This window comes from Argopecten irradians, chromosome 6, assembly GCF_041381155.1.
Source record: "Argopecten irradians isolate NY chromosome 6, Ai_NY, whole genome shotgun sequence".
Classification (NCBI taxonomy): domain Eukaryota; kingdom Metazoa; phylum Mollusca; class Bivalvia; order Pectinida; family Pectinidae; genus Argopecten; species Argopecten irradians.
The window spans coordinates 33,434,026-33,448,140 of NC_091139.1; the positions used below are offsets into that span (position 1 = coordinate 33,434,026).

General features: G+C 34.3%; 1 protein-coding gene across 1 annotated transcript in view; it reads left to right on the plus strand.

Annotated features, from left to right (window-relative positions):
- Nucleotides 1–14,115, plus strand: part of LOC138325683 (potassium voltage-gated channel subfamily B member 1-like) — a 187,103-nt gene that overhangs the window by 19,535 nt on the left and 153,453 nt on the right. The window contains exon 3 of the mRNA XM_069271503.1: nt 5,224–6,600. Coding sequence (XP_069127604.1) covers nt 6,503–6,600 — 98 coding nt within the window. The 5' untranslated portion in view covers nt 5,224–6,502. The remainder of the gene's footprint in view (nt 1–5,223; nt 6,601–14,115) is intronic.

Sequence of the window (14,115 nt, forward strand, 5' to 3'; positions counted from 1 at the left end):
GTAATAAATACATTATAAAATCTTATAGAAAACCCGACAACAGCTAAAACAAGCATAAAAGTTTTAACGGATTTCGTGAAATATTTCAAACCAAAACTATCTTGTCGAACCTATGACTTGTATCTCGATTACTTAAATCTATAAATTGCATGGGTGATGTTTTAAGTAGAAAGAGTGTTACTCCACGTTAAATGAATAATACATTGACGATATTTCATGAAGTTATCTGACTAACAACGATTTTACTTGACATGACAAAAATCAATTTTATGATTAAGATTTTCCTTTTATTGATGACACTAATACGAAAAATCAAATGGCTGTTTCATTTACCTGTCAATCTTGTAAATATGTTACTACACAGAAAACAAGATGTCATGAAACTGCACCTAAGAATCTTTAAAAAGAATATGGTTTTGTTTTGACTTTTAATGAACTTGCTATGCAGTTAAGGCCGACTTTTCGTATATGAGTTATACTACGCGTAGTATGTGTGTGTTCTGGGAGATCGCAGTGTTTTTATGTTGTTTCCTTGTTTCAGCCACTCTACAGCTCATATCATTGTGATACATTTCTGAATTTCCTACATGTACTTTAAAAAGCATTGACAAACACATACGATCAACGTCACCCTGGTGGCTGAAAACCGACTCGTCCTACTATTTTTATAATTCCATCGTGCTACAACTCCTATTTCCAAAGTCACCAATGAAGGTCATTTAACACTGACAACAGTAAACCAGTCGTCCTACTCTGTTTAGGATGAGAGCTTAGCAGATCTCTTTTGCACCCGATGTCAGTGAACGGTGTGTTAATTTGTTTAAAAAACCACTTGCACGTTCAAAACAATACTAATGGTGAGTGAATGCGATTTTAAATGATGGCTTGGCTCGGCACTTTTGACCGTCTCAAACCTCATCACAATTCAGCTTATATTCCAAGACATTGATGATACTGTCTCTATCAATTTATCGGTGTTTCTTAAGGAGAAGCTGTTGTGCAAACCTTGCATAATAGAATTTTTCTAGATTTTCACTGAAATGCCAGTATTAGACTTTCAGATTTTGAAAAATGAAGAGGAAATAAGTTTGTTCCACAACTATGCATGTTTCACAATGGAAATATGCGATAAACGTCATAGCAGTTGATTATCGTATGTAACTGTGTGTAAACAGCGACTCTCATGATACAATACCAACCTTTCTTGATTCCGATGGGCTTCCAACGTTTGAATACATCTTATAGAGCACATTCTGTTTTTAATTGCATTTAAACAGGTACATGTAGTTCCTTATTTAAAGTTTAAACGACAGAATATTGACTCGGTTAATTTTCAAATTCTGAGATGACACTATCAAAATTTGAAGATTGTATAACTCGAATTTGATAAATATGATAAAAAATCACTTGTTGGGGAACCTTCATTTACAATTGCATTGGTTATTGTGAAAGGCAAACATGCTAGATTATTTTTTTATATTTTTCTTATCAATTATCTGATACGATTGCAAAAGAGTTTATACTAGTTTGTCAAATGTCAGAATAATTTGACCAGCTAGGTATGATATTTATATCAATGTCTTTGCCAGCATCCGTCTATAAGGTGTCTCACTACACAATAGCCAGCACGCAAAATCATAACACGCAACCGTCCTTTAAAGGCCCATACCATAGTGCATGTTGTTGATATGACATTAACCAAAATCTAACATTAACTTAACCAATACATATCTTATACTCACAAGGTGAATGTCTGGTGATACGTAACATATTTGTCACATTCTAAACGAACTAGGAAAGAAGTAATTACCCAAGACTCTAAATTCAATATATTACAGAGTCTTGGATGCGTTTGAAAGGTCAAACGCATGACGACGTATCCGATGATGTAATGACCACCAAAAATCAATATCTCTACTACAACACAGCATATCATGGTTACAGATGAAATAAAATCAATACACCCACTGGTTTTTTTTATTAGAAATGTCTAATCTCTTATATGTCTCTTGATATATGAAATGGATTTAGAAATATTTATTCAGGTTCATTATTAAGCTAATATAACAGTCTTATTTTGGCCAATATCTAAACAGTGGCTTTATCACCCGTCATCAGTCCTTGAGCTTAAGAGTAAATCAAATTGAGTTTGTTTAGTTTGTTGTTGTTTTTCAAGAAAAAGTCCTGAAAAAGCGATAACAAAGACAAATGTTCCGAAAATGCTGCCGTCTTCATATACATCAGTGCACTTATTGATTTGTTATGCGCATTATGTAAGAATTAGCAATGTGTAATAGAACAGATAATTATAAACTGCAAATACCTGACAGAACGGTAAAATATTAATAAAAAATATAGATATAAATATGTGGGTATATAACAATTAAAATCGTACAGGGAAAATTAAAGGATAACTTTGAGAGCTCTTGAAAAGCAAGATACAATGTTTCATATAGATATGTGAACTTTGGATCATTCGTATATCTGGGTGAATTCCGTATTATGACACAAAGATCATGTACAATAGCACACTAGCCGTCTGATGGCATCTTTGTCTTTGTGTCTGTAAGAAAACCATGAAGATGAAAGGAAGATGCCAGAAACATCACCATATTGATATACATATAAGAGAGGATCTTCGACACGTAGGAAATAGCATGCTGGGTTGATGGACATTTCATTGAACGACATTAATTGAAGACTGAACAACACAGCTGTTTTGTCTTCTTCAGCGATGCTGAGGACACGTGTTCATAACTAGGGCAACTATCTCCGAAAAAAAACCATTTGTTTTTATATATATCAAATAAAATGTAAACATTATGAGAACATGTAAATAAATCTTTGATTCGCCATCCACTAGTCGATATCATTTGAGGTTGTTATTGGCTGATACCTTCGATGAAATAAACAATACTCACTCAGGTGATTATTATATTATTCTGCCCTGCGGGTAGGGCGTCATAATCGTACCTACTTCATTGCATGATCGTAAAAGGCGACTTTATTTGTTTTTCTATTTTCCTCTCTCATTTCTATCTGGCCGATTTCTTCGCGTCTTCCTTGCCATAGCCTCACTTTTCGCCTTGAACAGAGCTTTCATTCCTTTGAGGAAGTCTTCATGTTTTGTCCCTTTGGCGACGCACACCATATTCTATAAAATATACTAAGCATAAATAGAGTGCCCGTCGAAATTATGTGACTGTTTAGGTGTGCTGTTTGGTGGCAATAAAATGCAACGGCTCTTTTATTACAAGGAGACATAACAAGGTAATATTGCTTTCAAAAACCAGACATTCACACACTTGCTAGCACGTTTAAACAATTCAAGTTTATGTGTTTGTATCAACGTCTTATATACAGAGAGGACCACGTAATAGCGGCCTTCAATGAATGCGATGTGTTGCGTGTGCGTGGTGCGTGTTTTGGGAGACTGCGGTATATTCGTGTTGTGTCTTCTTGTATAGTAGAACTCTTGACCTTGTCATAGTGCTATCACTGAAGCATGCCGCCCAAAACCACAACGAAATGAAGTGTATTTACATTTACTGTTGCTATTCCATTGTGTAGATCCCATTTTAATAAATAATTGTATCAGATGCACACATTGTCATACCTCCTCAAACCTGAAGTGTAGGTATCAATATTATTTGTTATTCTTTTATTCAGACGCCACTCTTTCCAAATATTTGTGTCACTTGAGTAACAGTTCCTGTCCATACCATTAAACAGATGTAACTATGTTGTCAAATTCTTTCAACAGCCGTCGAATTGATCTGAATTCGACCTATTAAACTAAGCAGATGCACATTTATGGAGAACCTAGATGGATTTAATTACACTCCTATTGCGTGATAGGAGCATTTGCAATCTGTCAAATGATGCCATCAAAGAGTCAGGAATATAGTAATGGCAAAACAGAAAAAAAACTAGGCTTCTCCATGAAAGTGGACACGTTTTGCGATGAAGTTCATCTGACTCCCGCGTTGATCAGAGCAGACCACTCATAGGCATGTTATCAAATAATGTGCAAATAAATGTTTGTGTCTGTTTATTACTGCAATAAAAGCAGTGTTTTATAATCGCAATTAAATAATCAATATAATCGGATCACTGTTGTCCAAAACTTCTGCTGTAGCATCTAACAATTAACATAAATAACGCATCGAAGCGATAATAGTAGTGTTACTATAGGTATACTGTCAGTTTTATATAAAATACGCATCTACATGCGTGGAATTACTACTCGTAAACATGCTATCAGTTCTGTAATTGTTTGATAACCGTTTCCTCCAATGCGATCTTATCTGGGGTTGGACGATTCAGTTCTTATTCTTGTACAAGTACCTTGTTTACATAATGTTTGCTTGCATATATTTATAACTACTGTTGGTATCCGCACTTCCGTTTATATTTCGTCTTTATTTACTGTTGTTACTACTTCCGTTTTTACTGTATTTCTCTCGTTTTAATTTTTACTCTAATTACTGATGTTGTTCATTGTTCTCTTTACTGTGAGGTTTTTGTAAACATTTGTCTGTAGTAACGTGTTACTATTCTAGTAGTTTTTACCATAATTGTCAAAAACAATATTTATGTCGCTGTAGTTCCTATTGCCATATATGTGTATGGAGTTTCCGATTTTAATTGATGTTTCATCCGTTTTCAACAGCTACAATTATGGTAAATAATTCCACAGTATTTGTCTCTGCTATAGCTATTGTTACTTAAGTTTTTTACGTTTATTACATGCCGAAAGGCATTGTTGTTCTGTACTTTCATTACTACTCTTTATTAACTTTTATTATTCCCATTGATTGCATTTTTAAAAATCTTCTCCAGTTGTATATAAATACTTACTTGATACCTATGAACTATTAAGCGTGTATAACTGCGAACGTGGTTTGGATACTCTTCAACGGTGTTTCGCGAGTCCATTCCTTCAGAAGTATTTCCCTTCTTTATTTTAGATATTGATACTACAGCACAATCTCTATCAACACATACTCAGTTAAAGTCTTCCATATCTTTTATATCTGTTGAGGTTTGTCTCTGACGGTATTACAGCCGGTCCTGCCTCTGTTGTGCTGTCCGCTTATTGCTGTGTTGCATAAAACATCACTTCCTCTTCTTTTTCAAATTAAAGTACACAGTGAAAAAGACACTCCATAAGTTGTCTGAGTTCCCCGCCGATCAATAACGTGGTTTATTTTATCTCTGCAGGTGCTCGGTAAATGGGGCAGACGACATCTTCCAATTGTCCTGTGATTTGCAGATGTTAATCGGTCACGTGAGGGCACGTGAGTTGATCCGAAGCTCGCGAATCTCATCTTGAGCTGTTATCCCATACAAATTGGAAGACGACTTTGACAGATATTTGTTGACGGTGCAGAAGTAAATAGGCCGGCCAGACGACAAGACTTGTGATGACTGTCTTGATTTCCTGGCTAGAATAATATTAACTCTTCCGTAAAAAACAATATTAGGTAAATTATAGTCAAGGTATGATATAACATATGTCGTGTGTAATTTCCGATCAATATGCTGATTACAGGTAGGCTTCTCCAGGTGGACCTCAGCTTACCAATAGCACCTGCGATGAGACTTTACGTATTCTGGGCTTACAACGTAAACACATGGAATATCCCTTGCGAGTGGGACTACTAGTGTTAATATATTGGCCGCGTTCAAATTGCCAAGACACATAAGGTTCGCTTACAGCAACATGTGGAATTGATTAAAACGGCAAAATGATTCAGTATTGTGATTAAGTGTTATAATCAAACGGTTCAACGGCTTTTCATCGTGTTTCTTCCAGGCGTTTATTAAGCTATGATTTTTAGCTTAATAATGTAATGAAAATACATTTTAATACAGCTGTTGATTGAATAGCGCGTTAGCCATTTGCAGCTAGATAATCACTAGAGCATCGTTATATCGTCACTGTCAACAGCAGCTAGAGGCGCAGGGGGCTTGCTGAGCAGTCACTCGACTGATTGGGATGGGCGTTTCTGATTGACCAGTGCCTGTTCATTTGAGGATATATGCCAGTTATACATATTGTTTGCCCATTAGCGCGGTGTGTATTGAATGGCCAAGCATCCAACTTGTAAGGTGATACCGGTTGACCGGAATATGTGTGGACGTAATTTCGTGTTCATTAGGCGACTATTCCTATTCGTGTAATGCTGGTGGTTGATGATCGTTGAGATTTTACCATTAACCTTTAAGATGCCTAAGACACTGCAACAACGCATCATATATTGCATCAGGGAGTGGCTTCATCAAAAACGATTTCTAATCCAAGAAGATATATACTTGAAAACGGTTTAATAGTTAAAAGATCATTTTTGATATTGTTTCATAGTGTATGATCTACACTAACCGATGTACACTGCTGGTCCGAGGATACAATCAACGTGGTCTTTCACTTTTGGGATTTACTGTCGGCTCCTAATCGCCTGGATGTTTTTTGTGGTAATCTGACCAGTGGTCATTCAGTATGAAACACCCTGATAAAACCCAGGCAATGCTTCTTGAGAACTTACGGATTATATCCGAACACAGAAGACGGTCATTGGCCATCAATGAAAATTACAGGTACGTAAACTTGTTTATCTCGAATATCAATGAAATTTACAGGTACGTAAAACTGTTTATCTCTGAAGATCAGTTGAAATTACAGGTACTTAGATTTGTTTATCTCGAATATCAATGAAATTACAGGTGCGTAGAGTTGTTTATCTTTGAATATCAGTTAAATTCCAGGTAGGTAGAGTTGTTTATCTCGAATATCAAAGACATTACAGGTGCGTAGAGTTGTTTATCTTTGAATATCAGTTTCAATAACAGGTACGTAGAGTTGTTTATCTCGAATATCAATGAAATTACAGGTACGTAGAGTTGTTTATCTCGAATATCAATGGAATTACATGTACGTAGAGTTGTTTATCTCGAATATCAATGGAATTACAGGTACGAAGAGTTGTTTATCTAGAATATCAAAGATATTAAAGGTACGTAGAGTTGTTGATCTCGAATATCAATGAAATTACAGGTGCGTAGAGTTGTTTATCTTTGAATATCAGTTTCAATAACAGGTACGTAGAGTTGTTTATCTCGAATATCAATGAAATTACAGGTAGGTAGCGTTGTTTATCGAGAATATCCATGAAATTACAGGTACGTAGAGTTGTTTATCTTTGAATATCAGTTAAAATTACAGGTACAGTACATAGAGTTGTTTATCTCGAATATCAGAAAAAATTACAGGTACGTAGAGTTGTTTATCTCGAATATCAGTTAAAATTACAGCTACGTAGAGTTGCTTATCTCGAATATCAGATGAAATTACAGGTACGTAAAGTTGTTTATCTCGAATGTCAGATAAAATTACAGGTACGTAGTGTTGTTTATCTTTGAATATCAGTTAAAATTACAGCTATCTAGAGTTGTTTATCTCGAATATCAATCAAATTACAGGTACTTAGAGTTGGTTATCTTTGAATATCAGTTAAAATTACAGGTACGTAGAGTTGTTTATCTCGAATATCAGTTAAAATTACAGGTACGTAGAGTTGTTTATCTCGAATATCAATGAAATTACAAGTGCGTAGAGTTGTTTATCTTTGAATATCAGTTTCAATTACAGGTACATAGTGTTGTTTATCTTTGAATATCAGTTAAAATTACAGGTATGTAGAGTTGTTTATCTCGAATATCAGTTAAAATTACAGCTACGTAGAGTTGCTTATCTCGAATATCAGATGAAATTACAGGTACATAAAGTTGTTTATCTCGAATGTCAGATAAAATTACAGGTACGTAGTGTTGTTTATCTTTGAATATCAGTTAAAATTACAGCTATCTAGAGTTGTTTATCTCGAATATCAATCAAATTACAGGTACTTAGAGTTGGTTATCTTTGAATATCAGTTAAAATTACAGGTACGTAGAGTTGTTTATCTCGAATATCAGTTAAAATTACAGGTACGTAGAGTTGTTTATCTCGAATATCAATGAAATTACAAGTGCGTAGAGTTTTTTATCTTTGAATATCAGTTTCAATTACAGGTACGTAGTGTTGTTTATCTTTGAATATCAGTTAAAATTACAGGTACGTAGAGTTGTTTATCCCGAATATCAATGAAATTACAAGTGCGTAGAGTTGTTTATCTTTGAATATCAGTGTAATTACAGGTACGTAGAGTTGTTTATCTCGAATATCAATGAAATTACAGGTACGTAGAGTTGTTTGTCTTTGAATATCAATGAAATGACAGGTACGAAAAGTTGTTTACCTCCTCTGAATATTATTGACAATAACTTGAATTAGAGTTGTTTGTCTCTGAATATCAATGAAATTACAGGTACGCAAAGTTGTTTATCTCTTAATATTATTGACAATCACAGGGATTAAACTTGTTTGTCTCTGAATATTAATGAAAAATACAGTTACGTAAACTTGTTTTTTCTGAATTTCAGTTTATGTTACATGTACATAAAGTTGTTTATCATTAAATATCAATAAAAATTATAGGTATACACAAAAGAGATAAGTAGAAAATTAAAAGATAAGTAGATGGTATGGAAATATTGTCCGTCAACTAATTAAACAACTGGAAGATTCCAATTATCTTCATCAATCAGTAAATGTAAAGGTCTACACAAAACCAATCAATAATACACCGCTGATGATTAATGAAAATTATACGGAGGTTAAATTAAAACTACAGATACGTGTAATATAAGTCATACGAGTTTGTTGATTGATTCAAACAACAGGTGTGAACAATTCATGTAAATCAATGCTAATTTTGTCAAAGGTGAGTTGAAATACTTATCTACGTTGGTAAATTAAACAGATTTCTGTGTGAAAAAATATCATTTAACTTTATCATCAAAACTTTATGACAACCAATTAAACCTTCTATTAGCCCTGATATTGAATATTCAGTTTTTCTTACAATACCTGGTGCTTGTTTTGTATTTATTTGTAACTTGTTTGTTTGTTTGATGTATAAAGCTAAATGCTATTGCGATCAATACATGTACTGGTGATATTAGTGTTATATGCGTAAAGGAACATCACGTAGATAGACGTCACTAGTGTCTGAACTGTCATTGAAGGCAGATTCATCTTTCACATGTGTTGCGTTGATGTTGCCTTTCTGTTAATTTTTAACATTTTCTTGGTAATCAGCGAACTGTCAACATCGCGAACCTTCATAATAGAAATGGAAAATAATTTTGAAGAGGGTGCCAAATAATTTGGAAAAATACACAGCTATGAAGACATTACATACAAATGTAAATTATACAAGGAAAGTCCAGAGGAATTGTATGTACTACATTTGTAAATCTATAAGTATTCCCTTTTTGTTGTATGTTATCCTTAATATAAAAATTTTTTATTTGACGATTTTCTAGGGTTTCAGTTTTGCAATTTGAAAACTACACGCCAATTTAGAAATTATTTACTACACCCTTTATAATGCAGTTCTTCTACAAGAGTGTCTTACTTGTATGCGATACTACACTAACTAAACAATCATAAGGACATGCGCACTATCGAACATGTCAAGGAAATGTCATGACCCAGACAAACTGGATTAATTACATTTCGGTACAGTCACCTGTTATACTATTTGGGGCTAGGCGGCAAGGAACATTTAGAAGATTAACCATATTTAATAAAGCGGTAAAGGCATAAGATAAAGGTCAACATCTAGCAGGGAATCGTCTCAACAGCAATTGTGAAGAGGGGTCCTCAACACTTTTATTAGTAGACATAAGATATTTATAAGCACCCAAACAAGCCCTTTTCCATGTTTTCGTACAATGGAAATTCAATAGCCCTTTCTCCAGCTTACTCTTCGCCATCAGTAAACACCTAACATATTGCGGAAGATTATATTATCATTCTATGATGTTAACATGATCAAAATACTTTCATTTTGATAAAAAAAATGTTTGATCATTTAATCTGTTTTCTAGTATATTCCCCAGCGTGAAACAGTAAAGTTATAACCGGGGGCATATTTGTCGGGTAGAAATCAATTATGAGGTCAGATGAGAATGCACAGCGATGTGACAATTTCGCTGACATAAAAACACATTTACTTTAACCAATCTGATCGATGCTTTGTATCCATCTCTTTCATTTAGACGGCTTAAAACTTTAGTACTGATTGGTCCCGTTGCATGTAAGTAAAAGCCTTCGAGCTAAGCGTTCATTCAAATCAGAAACACTAGACACTGGGTTATGTCCCGTCTCTTTAAAGGGTCTAAATTGGTAGCTTTAGTATCCTGTCTAATTGCTTAGCATACAGGGATTTGGATGGCTGGTTTACAAGTTGTCGGTATGCTTTGGACATGTCTTGTTCGTAAGCAACTTACTTCAACAACAATGTACCACTTTACCAAAGCAGAGAAACATTTATTACGAATGATAGCTTGATTTAGTTTGATACTGCTATATTATCTTCTGGTGCCATGGTTCCCTCATTAAATTAGCTCCATACTTTTTTCGTTAATTTTCGTTATTTCCGAGGACCGTTTCTATACGTAATTATCATGTTTTGCTATATTTTTGCCCCTAAAAATCGATGAATTGGCAAAAAAGGAAACGAAAATCCATGTCAATATTTGTATATGATATGCCCAAGGTAATATATTTTTCAAATATCATATAAAAACATGGGGTCCTCGCTCAAATCTTAATAATTTTGTAAGCTTGAAGTTTGTATCCCATAACCCTACTCCCTTTTCATCCAGGGCTAAGATGGGGCATATTTGAATATTTTTTGAAAATCATGCCGCAAAAAAAAAAAAAAAAAAAAAAAAAAAAAAAAACCAACATTCTATGCCAGTTCATACGATTTTGTGATATCGTATTTAATGATTTTCTCTAAATTTTGTGTTTTCATTAAATCCGTCGGCGATTTTATGATTATTCCGGAATTTCGGTCCGGATAAGTCCCCTCTTATCATTTAAAGCGACGAACGTTACATCCGATCTTTGAATATATGTTCCCATTTACGACAGGAACCGCAAAAACTTTAGAGATAGCATCTAATATTCACTTCATTGTTTTTATTTAATTTATTTAATAATTTTAAACATTCAATATTATATTTAGACAATTTTCACCTATTGAAAAAATATTCAAGTGGAATGTCGTAGCCTATCGGAAACTATTCTGGAATTCAAAACAACTTCGGCAGCTTCCAGTATTGATATTCTGTCACATGTATCAAGTGCTCTATTTCACGGGAAACCATTTCTGTTTACGTTCCGTCATTTCTTTGACGGAAATTATGTACTCGAAATGCCTTAAAATGTTTGTTTATTCATCAATTTATTTTGAATATCTCGTTTGTTAATCAAGAGATAAAGTTTTCCCTCAGTTGGAAATATTTGGAATTTTGAATAGTAGATGTTCTAACGATATTTCCACTGGACAATGGTTATTTTTTAATTGAATTGAGGCTTTATTACATCATGAAACACCCAATCAACCATTTAAGACATAAAGTTCCAACCAATACATTCACAAAAATGAACACCGCAAACGAAAACATATGAAATTCTGTTATCAAACTTCGATGAAACCCAATTTAAAGATTTTTTTTTGCAAACCAACGACGAAACTGTATCTATATTATTGGCTTTTTTTATTGATACGCTCTTTAAGAAATATCACCAGATTTTTTACAGTTTGCTTCAGTGCTGTAGCACTATATTGTAAATAGAAGAACTGCAGGAAAAAAATCCATCATATGACCTTAGTCTTTATAAAGAATGCAAGCAATATAAAACCAAAGTATTTCAAAAGAGATATAAACATGAGTCTTTCGTGGAATTATCGCTCACTCTACGTTATATTAAAAACGTACGAATTATCAGAAACACTGCAATTTGCGCGATATATTGCCTTCTGCGCTATTGGTTATATTGCAAAAAAATATCCAATAACATTTTATCTCGTCAGATAAATCGTTTAATCATATCATACTTCAAAATTATCAAAGTTTATCTCTTTTATCGTGTCAATTTGTCTTCTACGGCTTGGTACTTGTTGGTAATTGATGACAGTATCATCTGCTTTTTTACCGCTTCGGGGCTCTCAATATTGCATTTTTGTGCCATTATCTAAATTGATGTACAGGGATCAATTGCTGATGACAGAACGCTGTTCAGTGATATTGACCGAGCATTTGTTTATCACAGACAATACTGGAATATCCGTAGCATATATTAAAACACATCGTCGACCGCAGCAGAATCACGTTTAGACCTCGGTTTTCAAACTTATCACCATCACATTGGTTGCCATCATCATCAATCATTAGCAGTCATGAACAAAATCATCATCAATCATCTGCATTAGCATCATCATCATCATCATAATCATAATCGTCGTCGTCATCGTCATCATCATCATCATCATCATCATCATCATCATCATCACCATCATCATCATCATCATCATCATCACCATCATCATCATCATCATCATCACCATCATCAATCATCAGCATTATCATTATCATCATATTCAATCGCCAACATAAGAATTATCAATATCAACTGTCATACCAATCTAATAAGAGCTTGAGCTTGATATAAACATCTTATGCCATTTAATAACGGTTTTCCACGGCATTCCACGCTCCACACCACATACATGGGAGGCCAGCCTTACATGACCCTGGCTGTTCATAGGACGTTAATCTATGAAACAAACAAATAAAATCTGTGGTAATTAGCTACCTTTATTGTCAGAACACGAATTGTTTGTTTTTTTCGGTGAGTGTCTATATTTTTCTTACCGATGAAATAGACAAATAGATAACTAGACATTTCTGATAGACCTTCAAGACAATGAACATAGACACGTGGTATAACAATGTCAGTACTGGACACGTGGAAGCGAGCGTCTAAACAAGTGCCGAGTCCATTCATCAATTTCCTATAGATGTGGAGTGGTAGAACTCGACCCCAGACGCAGCACATGTCTGTTATCGGAAGTCGCGAGGGAGCGAGATTGGGTGTGAAATGTCATGGCTGTCGATGAGATAAGAGTATTACTGGTATATCGACCACGAAATGTGCATACATCCACGTTTCAGCTGCTGCTGAACAGCTTTGTCGGTGAGCTTATGTATGTGCATATAAAATACCCACTCACTTTATAACGAGGACGATATTGTTCCGGGTTTGAGTTATTTGTTACCATACAGATATTTAGTGGTATAACTTAAAGCAAACCATCATATGACGCTTAAATTTATACCTTTGACGATTTTAGAGCTGGTATATACATTGCCGGGCATATTTTTTCGCTCTTGATATCGTTCGTGCAACTCACTAAACTTGTATTTATATCGACCTTCACAGTAAATATTAACGTTACATTACAACATTCAGTTAATGAATCATTATAACGAAACCGCCTGTATATTTGCATTGGTTTTACTGCTGTTTTGTCATCGGGCTTTGTCACAAGATAGAATTGTAGCCATCAAGAAAGGGAACATTGTAAGAATAACACGTTTAAGAGTCCACAGAGAATGTTATATGCGGTTTAATATATTTAAGATCTGAAGTGAAAATGTACAACAGTTTCTGTTATCCTATGTCGCTTTCAATACATGGCAGTTTATCTACACTAAGTCTTCTATTTTAGACTTCATTTGTTTATATTGAGTCGTCTATCTGCCTAGTTTGCGTCGAATTTAATCGCCGCGAGAATATTTTAAACGCAGACACAGTAAAACTATGAAAGTTAATAGCAATGGAAACATGTGCATTAAAACAGTAAAAAAAACTTTACTTACAGACTGTAGATTCATTTGTAAACTATATATGCCATCAACTACAGTTATCTAGTCTGAAAGTCTTGGCGTATTCTTGTTTGTGTCAGAATTTGTTTCTTTTCCCTGGGTATGCATTATTTTAGGTTATCCCCTTTCTAATATGTCCTTATACACAATACATACAAGCTGGGACCATATTTTTTTTAATACCATTTTTGGATTTTTGGGTTTTTTTTGTGTGTTTGTAGTCCACAAACACTGTCAGGACAATTCATTCCTTGAATAGGTGTTTGT